Source organism: Balaenoptera borealis, assembly GCF_965194805.1.
Source record: "Balaenoptera borealis genome assembly, chromosome: 16".
NCBI lineage: Eukaryota > Metazoa > Chordata > Mammalia > Artiodactyla > Balaenopteridae > Balaenoptera > Balaenoptera borealis.
Genome location: NC_138872.1, coordinates 40,688,110 through 40,705,381, shown reverse-complemented (window position 1 = coordinate 40,705,381; position 17,272 = coordinate 40,688,110). Strand labels below are relative to the sequence as shown.

At 35.6% G+C, this 17,272-nt stretch overlaps 1 protein-coding gene across 9 annotated transcripts in view; it reads left to right on the top strand.

Moving 5' to 3' along the window:
• Window positions 1–17,272, top strand: part of TASP1 (taspase 1) — a 378,792-nt gene that overhangs the window by 37,099 nt on the left and 324,421 nt on the right. For all 9 annotated transcript variants that reach the window (XR_014235381.1, XM_082359163.1, XM_082359160.1 and 6 more), the window contains exons 5-6: window positions 6,774–6,858; window positions 16,794–16,873. Coding sequence is in view for 8 of the 9 variants with exons in the window: in XM_082359163.1 (XP_082215289.1) it covers window positions 6,774–6,858; window positions 16,794–16,873 (165 nt within the window). In the remaining variant the exon portion in view is untranslated. The remainder of the gene's footprint in view (window positions 1–6,773; window positions 6,859–16,793; window positions 16,874–17,272) is intronic.

Genomic DNA, 17,272 nt, shown 5'->3' with positions numbered 1-17,272 from the left:
GTATAGTTGATTTACAATGTTTTGTTAGTTTCTGCTGTACAGCAAAGTCAATCAGTTATACATATACATATATTCACTCTTTTTTAGATTCTTTTCCCATATAGGTCATTACAGAATATTGAGTAGAGCTCCTTTTGCTGTACAGTAGGTCCTTATTGGTTATCTATTTTATATATAATATTGTGTATATGTCAATCCCAGTATCCCAGTTTATCCCTCCTCCCCTTCCCCCTGGTAACCATACGTTTGTTTTCTACATCTGTGACTATATTTTTCTTTTATAAATAAGTTCATTTGTACCATTTTTTAGATTCCACATATAAGCGATTTTAAGTATAAAACTTCATTAATTTCTAGATGTATATAGCCATGTAAACCACCACCAAATCAAGACATAAAACATTTCCATGTCAAAATATAGAACATTTCCAAACTCCCAGAAGGGTTCTTTATGCTCTTCCTAGTTTATACCTCTTGTACTCCCCTCCTACCCGCTCTCCCTTGTCCATTAATTCTGACTTTAGGCACCATAGATTAATTTGCCTGTTCTTCAAATTCCTATGAATGGAATCGTACACCTCTGTGTCTGGTTTCTTTTGCTTAATGTTATGCCTGTGAGATTGATTTATGATTTGTGTCATAGTAGCTTTTTCTTTTGTGTTAGTAGCATTTTATTGCATGAATATAAAATAACTTATTCTCTTGGTGGATATTTAAATAATTTCTAGTTTTTGACTGTTACGAATAAAACTCCAGTGCATATTTCTGTGCATGTCTTTTGGTAGACATATGTACTTATTAATATTTCCCTTGAGTATAAACCTAGGATTTGGAATGGTAAGTTTAGGTGCATATGTACTTTGCTTTAGAAGATACTGTCAGACAGTTCTAGAAAGTAGTTGTTAACAATCTATACTCCCACAATGTATGAGCATTTCAGTTACTCTGCATCCTTGGCAATGTTTGATATTGATATTCTTTTTAAAATTTAGTCATTTTGATATGTGTGTAGTGGTATTATTGTTTTAATTTGAGTTTCTCTGGTGACTAATGATATTGAGAACCTTCTCATATGCTTATTGGCCATTTAGATGTCCTTGTTGTGCAGTGTGTTCAAGTCTTTTGCATACTTTTTATTGGATTATTTTTTTTATTGATTTGTTGGAGTACCTTATATATTTTTCATACAGATCCTTTGTCAGATACATGTATTGTGAATATCTGCTCCCAGTCTGTCGCTCACTCTTCTAATGAAGTTTAAGTTATCAACCTTTAATGTTATGGTTAATTTTTATTGTATTTTGTTTAAGAAATCTTTGCCTACCCAAAGTTTTGAAGGTAGCTTCCACTGTTTTCTTTTAGTAGTTCTATTGTTTTTAACCCTTCACATTTAGCTTTCTTATCAAGCTCAGATTCATTTTAGTGAAGTAGGAACTGAAATTTATTTTTTTCCCTCTTATGGATATCCAAATGGCTCATTGCCATTGTCAATAGAAAGGACAGTTCTTTCCTCATAGAATTGTGTTGGCAAATCAGGTGACTGTATGTGTAATGATTTGTTTCTATACCTTCTATTCCATTAATCTGTCTATTGCCAGTCCCACACTGTCTTGATTTCTGTAGCTTTATATTGTATTTTGATAATTTGATAGTGTAAGACTTCCAACTTCCTTTTTCTTTTTTTTTTTTTCCTTAACAGTTGTATTGGCTATTCTTTTTTTTTTTTTTTTTTTTTTTCTTTTAATAAATTTATTTTTGGCTGTGTTGGGTCTGAGCTTTCTCTAGTTGCAACGAGTGGGGGCTACTCTTTGTCGTGATGCATGGGCTTCTCATTGTGGTGGCTTCTCTTGTTGCAGAGCACAGGCTCTAGGCGTGCAGGCTTCAGTAGTTGTGGCACATGGGCTCAGTAGTTGTGGCTCGTGGGCTCTAGAGCACAGGCTCAGTAGTTGTGGCGCATGGGCTTAGCTGCTCCGCGGCATGTGGGATGTTCCTGGACCAGGGCTCGAACCCATGTCCCCCACATTGGCAGGCGGATTCTTAACCACTGTGCCACCAGGGAAGCCCCTGTATTGGCTATTCTAAGTTTATGGCATTTTCATAAAATTTTTAGAATCAACTTGTCAATGTCCATAATAAAACCCTGCTGAGATTTTGACTGGTATTGCATTGAATGTATAAAACCATATGTGGACAACTGACATCTTAACAATATTGCATATTCCTGTTCATGAACATGAAATATGTACATTTGTATAAATATTATTCATTTCTTTCTCAGCAGTGTTTTATGGTTTTTAGTATAGATGTCTTATACACCCTTTTTATTAGATTTATTCTAGATACTAAGTTTTTTTGATGGCTATTGTAAATATATATTTTAAAAATCCATATCCAGTTATTTTTGTATTTAGAAATACAGTTGAATTTGTGTATTGGACTTATATTCAGTGGCCTTGATGACTTCACTTATTAATTCAGGCAATTAGAAAAATAGATTCTCTTGTAATTTCTGTATACGCAGTCACATCATCTTTGAATCATGGCAGTTTTTTTTTTCCTTTCTAATATTAAAAAAATTTTTTTTCTTGCATTATTGTGCTGGCTCTGACACTTGGTACAATATTAAATATAAGCGGTGATAGTGTGCATCCTTGCTTTGTTCCTGGTCTTAGAGGGAGAGCATTAGATATTTCACCATACTGTGTGCTGGTAGTTGTAGGATTTTCGTAAATGCTCTTTATGAGATTGAGGACGTTTCCTTCTAGTCTTAGTTTGCTGATAATTTTTATTTTAAATGGGTTATTGAATATCATTAAGTGCTTTTCTGCATCTTTGGCTTTCCTTTTTTATTTTGTTAGATATGATGGAATTTATGGTTGATTTTTGAATGTTAAACCAACTTTTCATTCCTGGCATAAAGTCAGGATTGTAATTTTTTATCTTTTTCACATTCCACTGGATTTGATTTACTGATGTTTAAGATTTTGACATCTATGTTTATATAATAGATTGGCTTTAATTTTACTTTCTTAAAATATTCTTTTTAGATTTTGGAATCACGTTATGGCTGGCCTCATAAAATGAGTTGGGATTTTTTTTCCCCTCTATTCTTTGAAAGAGTGTGTGTACAATTGGAATGGTTTTTAATTGTTTGGAAAATTCATTAGTTATTTTGAATCATTGGAGTTTTCTTTTTGGGAAGTTTTAAATAAATGGGATTCAATTTCTTTACCAGTTATAAGATTATCTATATTTTTTCTTACGTGTGTTTCCCAAGGAATTTGTCTTTTTCATAGGAGTTGTCAAATTTATTTGCCTAAAGACTTTATTGACTTCCAGTTTAATGTCACTGTGGTCAGAGAACATATTCCGAATGGTTCCAAACCCTTGAAACTTTCTGAGACTTGCTTTATGGCTCAGCTTATGGCGTATTTTGATGAATGTTCCATGTGTACTTCAAAAGAGTATTCTGCAATTGTTGGGTGTGTATTCTATGTATGTCAACTAGGTCAATTTACTTATTCATTGTTCCAATCTTCTGTATCTTTTCTGATTTTTGTTATAGGTAAGAACAGCATTTCAATTAGTTTTAATTTCTTTTATTATGAGATTTTATTGGTATCTAATGAAATTTCATATTTTTAAAGGCCATTAGCATTTCTCTGTGAACTGTTTATACTTCTTCTGTGGCTTGCCTTTTACCTCTGTTTATAATGTGCTTTATCATATTGGAATTTAAAATTTTATTTGTCAAACTTATTACTTTCCCTTTTGTGGCTTTTGTATTTTGCATTTCTTAAGGTTTATCTCACTCATAATTGTAACTACAGTCACTTACATTTTCTTCAAATACATGTGTAATTTATTTTTCATTGGCTTCTTGAATGCATTGTTTGTTGATCAACTTCCGAATTGATCAGCAAGTTGTCCCTATATAATTTATTGAATAACAACAGTAACGATAATATTAAGTACCATTTATTGGGTGAGTATTACATACATACCGTGCGATGTTCTCCGGTAGTTCATGTATGTTAAATCATTTAGTTCTCACGATAACCTTCTGAGGTCAGTACTCTTATCCCCATTTTATAGGTGAGGAAACTGAAACACAGGAGAGATTCAGTAGTTTGTCCAAGGTTACTGTATCAGTCTGGGTCCAACTAGGGGACAGAAACCACACAGCATTTTAAACAGGAGAAGCTTAATGTAAAGGGCAGAGGGAGACTACCCAGGTAAGGATAAACTTAGAAGGGAGTTCAGACCTCACAGAAAAAGGTGTGGCTGCAGCCGACTGTTTGACAGCCCACTTTTTTGCTGAGTTACCCAGGCCACAGTCACTGTGAGAGCAGAAACAATCCTGGGGGCCTCAGGCTGATAGGTGGGCACACAGAGGCCAGGAAGCCATGGGAATTAAACCTTTGTTTGCAGGATGAGGATTGGGCTTTTGGCTCCCTAGACAGCCAGCCCCACAGGATGCTTTGCTATGGGGCTGAGGAGAAGGTGTGGGGATCAGTGACTTGAGCTGGGCCTGGTCCTGTTCTTTCTGGGGCTGTCAGCTATGCTGCTGTGGCCTGAATCAGGAGTTGGGGAAAACATGGTAGCCAAATGCTGGAGAAAGCTGCACCCGCAAGCACTTAGCACTGGAGAGAACCTTGTGGACCAGATAGTGAGGATAACTGGTGCTCTCCTGGAGCCTGGCTGGCAGGCCACCTTTTCCTCCTGCACTGTGTCTCCAGTGCCCTCTACTGACAAAGCTGACCCGTGTGCCAGCTGGCAAAGGAAACATAGTTAAAAGGCCCATATCCACTTTCACCCATAAGGCAACCAAGGGTGAATTTATAGCTGAGAAGCGATAAATTGATAGCTGGTTTATAACAGTCTGACTCCCATCATTCTGTGTTCTTTCCACCTCTCATAGATTGTCCATCCTTTTCCTATTCATTTGAAATACTATCTATATCATGTATTAAATATCCACATGCACATGTGTTTGTGTCTCAACTTTAGCTTTATTCTATTCCATTGATATATTTGTCTATTTTGTACCCAAACCACACTCAATTAGAATAGCTTTTAATAAAAAATGGTTATCTTGTAAGGTGAATACCTCTTCATTTTTTTACAAAAAATATTTTTCATTTTTTTTCCTGATGAATTTAAGAGTCAGCTTGTCATGCATCATAGAAATCCTTTTGAAGCTTTGATGGAGAATTTATAGCTTTGAATTTGTAAGTTAATTTTGTAATTATTAATGTCTTTACAATATTGAATCATCACATATAGAAATAAATTTATTTTAAGAGCTAGTACAGAGATCTAAGCTTTTCCTTTCTTTGATACTTTATACATTCTTTGGGGGGGCAGAGAAGTTTTTGGTGTTTAGCTAAATATCTAGTTTTGTTTTAAGGCAATCTGGTGACCTTAATTTGAGGGTGTTTTTTAAATTTAAAAAAATTTTTTTATTTTTGGCTGTGTTGTGTCTTCGTTGCTGCACGCAGGCTTTTCTCTGGATGCAGCGAGCAGGGGCTATTCTTCATTGTGGTGCACAGGCTTTTCATTGTGGTGGCTTCTCTTGTTTCGGAGCACGGGCTCTAGCTGGGCGGGCTTCAGTAGTTGTGGCACACAGGCTCAGTAGTTGTGGCTCGCGGGCTCTAGAGCACAGGCTCAGTAGTTGTGGCGCACGGGCTTAGTTGCTCTGCGGCATGTGGGATCTTCCTGGACCAGGGCTCAAACCCGTGTCTCCTGCATTGACGGGCGGATTCTTAACCACTGCGCCACCAGGGAAGCCCAATTTGAGGTTTTTAGTCTCTTTGTATCCCACTTCTGTTTTTTTTGTTGCTGTTGTTATTAATAGTGTTCTGAAAGGCATCCATAGGTTAGTGGTTAAGGGCATGGTCTCTGGCATTAGCTGCCTTCATTAAAATCTCAGTGTGTGATCCTGGGCAGGTAACTTAACCTGTGCAAATGTTTCCTCAGTAATCAGATAGGGTTTATAACTGTACTTATGTGATCGAGTTGAAGGATCAGTTAAATAATCTGATACATTTAAGGGTTTGACACTGGGCCTGGCGCATACTGGATCCTAAGTTTCTGTCACTGTCTTCTGTCATCATCATTGTCATGTTTGTCATTGTCATTGTCATGCTAGCAATTTTTTTCATGCTAATACTTTCTGTCCTATTTTTCCTCCTAGGTAAGCACCCTTTTCTCACTGTTCACATTTTGTTTTCCCTTCTGGAAACAATCCAAACCATATTTTAAGTCTCAATCTTGTATATACTTGGCCTCTTCTCCCCACCCTTACCCATTTGTAGGACTTTCTCTTTATTCTTTCTTGCAGGTGAGATTTAAAATTTTTGGCCATTAATTTTTCTCCCCAAGGTAAATTTGAAGCTGCTTGTAATCATGTTTATTCTTTAGAGGAAATTCATGGTTTTGATAATAGATGCCAAATTTTCAGTTTATTTTTAAAATTCTATACTGAAATCTATTAAAAAGGAACTTAAATTTGTATTATTGCAAATTCAGTCTTTGCTGCTGTAGCACATGACAAAATGAGAATATATGTTTTATATTTGTTCTTATATCTGTAAGTATTCATATATTTGTCGATTTGATCCTTATTTTTCATGATACTTAACGGTTTTCATTAGTATATTTAAATAAAGTTTTCCATGATATTTAAAAGTTGTCATATTGAAACAGCCGCAGAATTGAGTGGGAAACTTGAAGACTTTTTGACTTCATTTTCTACCAATTTTATTTTATAGGAATCAAGAACCCAGTCTCAGTTGCGAACAGACTCTTGTGTGAAGGGCAGAAAGGCAAGCTCTCAGCCGGCAGAATTCCTCCCTGGTAACTGCTTTGTTCTTCGACTTTCCCTGGGTCTTTGGTCTTTGGTGCATGCAGTGTTTGAAGGCTATTTTTATCCACAGAAAGCTGATGCAGTTGGTTACACACCAGCAGTAGCTTGCCTTTGAGAGGAAGACACACTTTGTTCTGTGATCTTGGAACATTATGAATACTTGATAAGCTCCGGTTAGAATAGAATATTATGGATTAAAGCAGAAAAGAGATCAGTTAATTTTAGGTTTTGTAGTCGATTATAGAGATGCTTTTGCTGTTAATAAGTGTTCAACTGGGGTCTTTTTATTATAAAACTTTAAAGTATCATACATGTTTGAGACCAGAGTCTAAACTCATTTTTAATTTTGAGAAGTTCTTAGAATAAAAGAATGTAATTTTTCTTTTCTGGAGAAACATATTGTGACACTAAAATTAGTAAAATTACATCTTTTCTCCAGCATTAACATATAATTTTCATTAAAAGAAACTTTGAACTTTTCAAATATTTATGAAAGTAGAGAGAACATTTGAAAGAGCCCTCATGAACCTACCATCTAGCTCCAATAATTATCAATATTTTTGCCCTTTGTCTATCTCATGCATCTCTTTCCTATAGTATTTTAAAGTAAATCCTCACCATCGTATTTCATCCTTAAATAGTTTTGTAAATTTCTCTGTTTACAAAATCTAAATACCATTCTGTTAACTTGCCTAATAATATTAACAAATATGCCTCAATACTGTCTTATACTCAACCATCTTATACTTCAGTACTATATGTGTTCAGTATGCCTGAACACATTAAAGTTACATTAATACCCTCTGTTGAAAGTTGTGACAGTGGTACTATAGAAATCACTTTATTTGGCTGTTATAATTTCAAGTCATAGAAAATAAATTAATATAGTTTTGAAAAATCTTGAAACCTTTTACCCAAATATATTCACGGTATCCCTGTTTCCCATGTCAAGAAAATGAAACATGTTAAGAAATGTTAAGAAAGTGAAACATTACCAAGAGATTTGAAGCTGCCTAGACTGGACCCTTTCTAATGGCATCCTTATCCATTTCACTGTCCTATACCCTTACCCTGACCCCATCACTGGACCTGCCCCTAGGTAACAATTGTCCTCAATTTTAGCTTTTCTCATTCTCATATATTCCTTCATAGTATTAAACATATACAGTACAGGCATACTTCGTTTTATTTGGCTTTACAGATGCTGCATTTTTTACAAATTGAAGTTTTGTGGCAGTTGTACTTCAAGCAAGCCTATTGGTGCCATTTTTCCAATGGCATTTGCTCATTTCATGTCTCTGTGTCACATTTTGGTAATTCTCACAATATTTCAAACTTTTTCATTATTATTATAGTTGCTGTGGTGCTCTGTGATCAGTGATCTTTAATGTTATTCACTACTATGACTTGCTGAAGGCTCAGATGATGGTTTGCATTTTTTAGCAATAAATTGTTTTTCAATTAAGGTATGTACAGTGTTATTTTAAGCATAGTGCTATTGCACACTTAATAGAATACAGCATAGTATAAACATAATTTTTATATGAACTGGGAAACCAGAAAATTTGTGTGACTTGCTTTATTGCAATATTCACTTTATTGTGGTGGTCTGGAACTGAACTTGCAATATCTCTGAGGTATGCTGGCATTCTGATTTTCTAAGTCTATATAAACATGTACATAGATATACAAAAAAGTTCTGGAAAGAAGGTTACCAGACTCACCATAATTACCTCTAGGAAGGAGAAAGGAGGGAACAAGATGAGGCAATTGTCAAAGGGGATATGTGCAATATTTTTATTTTTTACAAAGATAAAATATATGCGAATAAGTGATGGCCATCTCTGTATTAAAATTGTATCATAAAGTGATCCTACAATTGTCTGGAACTAGTGATCTAATTTTCTCACGTACATAGTTCTTCAGCTTTATTTTTTGTTTTCAAAATTGCTTTGACCATTTTAGGCATTTTGCATTTTCATGTGAATTTTAGAATTAGCCTGTCAATTTCTGTGAATAACCTGCTGGAATTTTGATTAGGTTTGTAACTTATCCATTTTTTAAGGTCTTCTTTAACCTCTGAACAGTGTTTTATAATTTTCAGTGTACAGATTTTGCACATTTTTTATCAAATTTATACTTAAGTATTTCTTTTTGATGTGATAAATTGCATATTTTAAAAAGTTAAATACCAGTTGTTCCTTGCCAATATAGAAATATGATTAATTTTATTATATTGATATTCTAGCTTAGGAATTTGCTAAATTCATTTGTTCTCATACTGTTTTTACAGATTCCATAAGATTTTCTACATAGATAGTTCTGTCTTCTGGGCATAAAGATAGTTCTTTAAGTAATAAAGATACTTTTTCTTTCTAATGTGGACTCCTTTAGTTAGTTTCTTTTTCTTTATTACACTGGCTAGCACCTCCTATGCAATGTGAAATCAAAGTGTGAGAGTAGGCATCCTTGCCTTGTTTGTAACCTTAGGGAGGAAGCATTTGTTCTTTTTACCATTAGGTATGATGGCTGCTATAGGTTTATCATAGATGCTCTTCATCGTGTTGAGAAAGTTCCCTTCTTTTCCTAGTGTGCTGAGAGTTTTTAATAGGAATGGGTATTGTACTTTTTCAAATGCTTTTCTGCATCTGTTGCAATGATCTTATAATTTTCCTTATTTTGTCAGTTAATATAGTGATTGGTTGATTTTCGATTGTTAGAGCAACAGTTGTATTCCCGGGATAAACTCCACTTGGTTATAATGTATTATCCTTTTTATATGTTATTGGATCCAATTTGCTAACATTTTGTAAAGAATTTTTGCATCTATGTTTATGAGAGACATTGGTCTGTAGCTTTCTTGTAATGTCTTTGGTTTGGGTTCATTTTGCTTCTTGAATATGTAGGGATATATAGTTCATCAAATTTGGAAAATTTTTGGCTATTATTTCTTTAGATATTTTTTTCTGATTCCCCCTTCTCTTCTATCTTCTAGGATTCCAATTACACGTATATTTGACCTCTTGTAGTGGTCCTACAGATCACTGATAATTTGTTTACTTTTTCCATTCATTTTTCTCTTTGTTTCATTTTGAATAATTTCCATTGCTGTTTTGAAGTTCACGAATTATTTTTTGGCAATATCTAATCACCTGTTAATCCCATCCAGTTTATTTTTCATTTCTGACATTATAGTTTTTATCTCTAGAAGTTCAATTTGCATCTTTAAAAAATGTCTTCTATGTATCTACTTAACATGTTTCATATTTCCTGTAGCTTCTTGAGTATATGAATACAATTATAGTAACTGTTTTAATATCTTTGTTTCCTAATTCTGTCATCTTTGTCATTTCTGGGTTGTTTTCAATTGAATGATTTTTCTCATTATAGGTTACATTTTCCTGCTTCTTTGCATGTTTGGTAATTTTTTATTGGATTCCAGACATTGTGAGTTTTGCCTTATTTTGTGTTGGATATTTCTGTATTTTAATTCTAGGATGCGGTTAATTTATTTAGAGGCAGTTTCATCCTTTCAGGTCTTGCTTTATACTTTGTTACATGCAACTAGAGAAGCATTTAGCCTTTAGCTAATTTTGCTTTGCTGTCGGGCAGAACCTTTCTGAGTACTAAAGCAGATGCAACTAGAATGAGGTTTTTTACTTTGGTGGGAACAGGAGCTGTTTCTGGCCCTGTGTGAACTTGGGGATTGCTTCCTCTAAAACTTCCATGTTATTCTTTCCCAGGCTTTGGATGATTTCCTCTTACACATACACTGATCTGTACTCAGCTGAAGACTATAGGGGGACTCTGTAGATTTCTTGAGTCCTTTCTCTGCACAGCTGTCTCCTCTCTGGTTCTCTGCCCTGTGAACTCGGCCACCTGGGCTTCTCTGGATGCCCAGCTCTCTGTCTTCAACTCAGAGAGACTGCAGGGCTCTGCCTGAGTTCCTGTTCCTGTGCTGTGGCCGGAAACTCTCCAGGCAGTAAGCTAGGGCAATCATAAGGTTTACCTTGTTTGTTTCCTTTCTTTAAAGCATCACTGTCCTGTGCTACCTACTGTCTAATGCCTGAAAACTATCATTTTCTGTATTTTGTCTGATTTTTCTTTTCCATTGGTTCAGGCAAGAGTGTAAATGTATTCCCTGTTACTCCATCTTGTCCAGAAGCATAAATCTCTCACATACCTGCAAGTTCACAGTATACCTGCAGTAGTTTAAAAAAACCCAAATTCCCTGAGTATCCTGAATAAATAAAACAAATTTATCATGTTTTTACTTTAAGCTTGTTTACGCACAACCCTAATAAGTCTAGTTATCTAATTTCTATAATGATAATAGCTAAAGTTTATTGCATTTGTACACTATGAGAAGCATTGTTTTATGTGGTTTGCGTGCATTATCTCATAAAATCATTATATGATTTATGAGGGTAACACACATTTTGCCAACAAAGAAACTGAGTACCATACTTGACACTGTTATGCTATTAAAAATTTATGGAGGGCTTCCCTGGTGGCGCAGTGGTTGAGAATCTGCCTGCCAATGCAGGGGACACGGGTTCGAGCCCTGGTCTGGGAAGATCCCACATGCCGCGGAGCAGCTGGGCCTGTGAGCCACAACTACTGAGCCTGCGCCTCTGGAGCCTGTGCTCCACAACAAGAGAGCCTGCGATAGTGAGAGGCCCGCGCACCGCGATGAAGAGTGGCCCCGCTTGCTGCAACTAGAGAAAGCCCTCGCACAGAAACGAAGACCCAACACAACCAAAAATAAATAAATAAATTTAAAAAAAAACTAAAAAAAAAAAATTTATGGAGTCTGTCCTTATCACATTAGAAGCAGCAGATTAGAACCCATAGAGTAGAATCCTTTTATAATAGTAAGAAATAATGTTTACACCCATTTAGTTATTCATTCACTTACCCATTCCTTCATTCAGCAAATATTTTTTGTTTACTTCCTGTATGCCAGGCATAGAGGTAGAAGAACTATCAAAAGCAGATGGAGGACTTAGAAACTGTGGTCTTCTGGTGTCATCTGTTGAAGAGGCAGGTGACTCTGTGGGGGCAGCAAGGCACTAGGTGTTTTCTAAGAAGTCTTTAAATAAAAAGTTCATCTGTCTATATATCTCATTGAGGAAGACAGGGAGTGTATTTGTTTCAGCTGTATCTAAATTCTGTTAGAATTTTATAAACTCTTATTGCTTTGTTAGAAAAACCCTCAGCAGAACTTTAGGCAGAATGGTATTTCTATTAGCTGATAATTTTTTATGTTTTAATTTTCTGGTTATTGCCACCATGATATGATGTATTATTTAAGTATTGGTGTTTGGTCAGATTAATAGAATATTTGATATCCTCATAAATTTGGTGGGCCTACTATCATAAACTGTGTCGTATTTTCCTAAGTTTATTTTATTTATAAAAGTAAATAAATTTTATTTATTTTTACTCTTTCCTCCTTCATTATGATAGGGTACAACTTTGATAGGCATAGCCATCTAGAACAGGGGTTGTCAAACTATGGCATGTGGGCCAAATCTGGACTACTGCCTGTTTTTTGTAAATAAAGTTTTATTGGAACACAGCCATACCCATTTGTGTACGTATTGTCTATGGCTGCTTGTGCTCTGCAAAGGCCAAACTGAGTTGTTGCAGCAGAGACATCTGGTCACAAAGCCTAAACTGTTTACTATCTGGCCCTCTACAGAAAAAAAATTGCGGAGTGCTACCCTAATATGTTATAGAATAAGTTATAATTTTTGGAAATTATGTTTCTTTTGGTGAAAAAGGGAAAGCTAGAAAAGCATTGTTGCTCATTAGACGCTCAGATTTTTTGAGATGCAAATTTAATTTTTGGTACATTGTTTATTTAAAAATACTATTCAATCTACTGTATTTCATAAATTCATTGATTTTAGTACCTTTGTTGTATGAATGTGAAAAGAAAATTTAAAAACCTATAGATTAAAAGAAACATAAGAGAGCTATCAACTAATCAGGAGGTATGGATGGGTTAGTTGGGTTCCCCTTCAAACAAAATAGTTTAAAAGGCAAAAATAACAATAATAGCAAAAATTTTATGAGACAATCAGGGAAGTGTGAACATCGATTGAATAAACTATTTTGATTCTAAGGATTTATTGTTAATTTTTTTAGGTGTAAATTGGTTATGTTGTGGTTATGTTTTTTTAGAAAGTTATCTTTTGAGATGAATGCTAAAATATTTATATTTGAAGTTATATGATATCTGAGATTTGCTTCAAAATAATCTGGGTGGGAGTATAAATGAATGAGATTAGCAATGTATTAACAACTGATGAAAATGGGTGATGATCCTTTGGGTTCATTACACTATTCTCTGTAATGTATATGTTTGAAAATTTTTGTAATAAAAATTTTAAGAAGAGTTAAGTCCTTACTATTTAATTTGGTCATTATGTGTTATTTCCACATACAGCAGGTTCTCCCTTATTTGCACTTTATGTGTTTGTAAGCTTTAAATAATCAGTAGCCACCAAATTGGTGGTCTTTCTTCAGTTCTGTGTATTTATGATAAAGAAGTAATAGGTAAAATATATAGAAATCCATTTTTAAGTCCAAAGAAGCAGCTGTCATTTTCTCCTATATCTTTCTCATCCAGCATAATGCATTTTAAGCAGTTTTGAGAGCTTTCTGAATCACTAAATTGCACATTTTTAGACTGACTACATAGTGTCATGGTTTTTGAAAATTTCCCATCCATGAAATTGTAATTGACCTCACTGTGTTTTCGGGTGTTTGGCTATGCTGGCACTTCAGTAGCTCAGCTTGTTGAAGGTTTTAATAATCCCACTCAGTGCTGGTCTCAGTAGTGTTGCTTTTGTTTCTTAACACTTTAGACTTGCTTTAGTGTAAATTAAGGAGAGCATAACACAAGGAAAATGCTGTCCTTTAGAGAATTTTGACACCCTAGTTTATTGTTGAATATCTTGCCAATGTTTATCTAATGCTTAGTGTGCTTCAGGCGCTGTTCTAAATGCTTAGCATATATGGATATCAATGAAAAACAAAGATCCCTGTTGTTGTGAAGCTTACAGTTTATTTGAGGGAGATATAAACAACAGAGATAATATCATCAGTTATAAAATATATGGTATGTGAGAAGGTAGAAAAAAAGAAAAAATGTAAAAAGGACAGAATGAGAGGGATTGGGAATACTGGGTAGAGGAGTGCAGTGTGTTGGGTGCAGTTTTAAATTGGCCTCATCAGGGAGATATGTTTAAACAGATGGGGAAATTTGCGATTTGGGAAATAAGGAAGATCCTGACAGGGAACAGTCAGGGTGAAGGCCCTGAGGCAGGAGTCCCCTTGGCATGTTTGTGTTTTGTAAGAGGCTGGAGCAGAGTAAGCAAAGGGGCAAGAGGAAGAAGAGATGAAGGGAGGAGGGAGCAGAGAAGACCAGATCACTTGGGAGCCTGGAGATCCTGGTGAAGGCTCCAGTTTTCATGCTAAAGTCCTCAGGAGGGGTTTCGCAGGATTTTGAGAAGAGAAATGTCATTACCTGACTTGTGTTTTACAAGGATGTCACTGGCTGGTGTGTTGAGATTAGACTGGGGCAGGGGACTGAGCAAGGCGAGCATGGCAGTGATGAGGCCATTGCAACACTGCAGGCAATAGATGATGGCGGCTCATACCAGGGCGGTGGCGGTGGTGAGAAGTGGTCAGATGCTGGATGTGTTACCAAGATGGAATCGATGGATTTTTCTAGTGACTTGAGGTGAAACTTCTGTGAAAGCTTTCTCCTTGGAGAGTCAGAAGAATATTTGAGAAAAATTTGAATTGGTGCTGCATTTAGTGTTCTGGGAAGAGATTTTTCATTTTTGATAGTACAGTTTTTAACGAAAGCTCACGTAGCTTTTTAGCATTTTAAAATGATTTCAAAAGCAGTTATATGCCATTTTGTGTGATGTCAAACTACTGGACAAGTAATTTTTGGTAGTAAGGAAAGGTCAGGATCTCAGAATTCTTATCCGTAAGATGGCATCCAAATATTCACCTTCCTGTGAATATTGTACAATGCCTAACGTATTTAAAACCTTGCATAGCAGACAACGGCAAACTAATTTTTTTAAAAAAATTAATTTATTATTTATTTATTTATTTATTTTTGGCTGTGTTGGGTCTTCGTTTCTGTGCGAGGGCTTTCTCTAGTTGTGGCAAGCAGGGGCCACGCTTCATCGCGGTGCGCGGGCCTCTCATTATCGTGGCCTCTCGTTGCGGAGCACAGGCTCCAGACGCGCAGGCTCAGTAGTTGTGGCTCACGGGCCCAGTTGTTCCGCGGCATGTGGGATCTTCCCAGACCAGGGCTCGAACCGGTGTCCCCTGCATTGGCAGACAGATTCTCAACCACTGCGCCACCAGGGAAGCCCCGGCAAACTAATTTTATTTAGAATCAAACCTATGAATGATTAAGAAATGAAAAATAAAACTAAGCTTATGTTATAAAATACTTCCGATTCCAGATGCTGGGATAGAACCCCAAATGACGAATGGGAGTGCTGAGAATACTAGATTCAGCTCCAAACTTCTGTCCTGATCATTTAATTTAATACTTCAGCATCTCTTTTACGTCTTCACGTGAAGAGAGTTTATTTCTTATATCAAAGTCTTTTTCTAGCAGAAGGAAGTGCTACAAATGCTGTCAGGACAGCTCAACTTGCATCCAAGTTCCTACCTCAGTTATTCTTCCATTTTCCTTTATGTGACAGCTTTTCTTTGCAGTTTCTTTGCAGTGGTCTTCATTTGATACAGGAATAGGAGGAACTTTTCTATTTTTGGAGTCCTTTAGAATATTTTTTAAAAATGGAAGTTTGAAGAGGTATTCTGTTGGCTCTCCCTCCTCTCTTTTTTTTAATGCTCCCTCCATTCTCACCTTCATATATACTGGAAAATAGTTACTGGGCTTAACCAATTTGTTTCTCATTGGAACCATTTGGATATATTTCTGAGTATCAACTTAGACTTTCTTCTTCTAATCTGTCATTGATCTTCTTATGAACAATCAAATCTAAAGACTTCAATATGTATTACTTCGAGTTTTTAGTGTTGGAATGATTAGAGGAACAGAAACAAAAAATAGGGAGCAGGAAACTAATGAGTAGGCACTAGTTCAAGGAATCCATTACTATCTGGCTGAGAGCTTTAAGAAGTTGGCTGTGGAAAGAGATGAAGTGATTGATTATTATGGTAACTGCTTGCTATTACTGTGTTAGGGAATGGGGTGGTTAATTATCCTGCATGCTATTTGAAATCTTTGAAAGGAAGTCTTTTACAGTTAGCTAACAGTATCCTTTTATTCACTTTGTTATGTTAAAACTTGCAGTTTGGGACTTAAAAAAATTACTTTTGGGACGTACCACACTGCTTTATTTACCACAGTAAAAATGATTCTGACAGCCATATATATATTTTTATTGCATTGAGGCTTAGAAATATGTAAGTGCATATCATTGTGTTTGGGCATCTCTGGATGTACCCCACTCATTTTGGGTAGATCCAGGTGTTATACTAGGCAGGAATACCAAATCTGAAGACATTCACTTAAGCTTTGACTCTTAATCTGATGAAATAGATCTTGTACATAAACTGAGAACCACAGTTGATCCAAGATAAATCTTAATATTTTCCACTGGGAAATCAACTATTTTTACTTCTTATGTTGCATTTTGCCAATTTTTACTGGTTAGTTATTGCAAATGATATTGTACCATTTCCACTTGTAAAATTTCTAACTTGGGGAAGAATTAAAAGAATTTTTTAGGCATATAGCCATTTTGAGGTATTGCAAAATTTTTTCAGTTGCCTTACTATATTACTTATATTACTTTATTGAATATGTAGGAGAAGATGATACTATGAATTTTTAAAAGAGTAATTTTTCTGTCATTAGCTTTTTAGTTGGAGAAGGAGCCTACAGATGGGCAGTAGATCATGGAATACCCTCTTGCCCTCCTAACATCATGACCACAAGTAAGTAAAAACTTTTCAAAATTAAGCTGTATTAACATATATACCTGAAAGTGTTACATTGCTTTTGATTCATATAGTACCTATATTTAAGGAAGAAAGCTTGTATGTTGAAATATTTTAGTTAAAAGATAAATAGGAAGTTATTTGATTGTAAGCCACCTTTATATTCTTGAGGTCCCCCCACTCCTGCTTTCTCATGCTTTTTAAAAAATTTTTGGCTGCATTGGGTCTTCATTGCTGTGCGTGGGCTTTCTCTAGTTGCAGCGAGCTGGGGCTACTCTTCATTGCGGTGCACAGGCTTTTCATTGTGGTGTCTTCTCTTGTTGCGGAGCATGGGTTCTAGGTGCGCGGGCTTCAGTAGTTGTAGCACTACTCAAGGATGAGCTGAGGAAGGGCTAT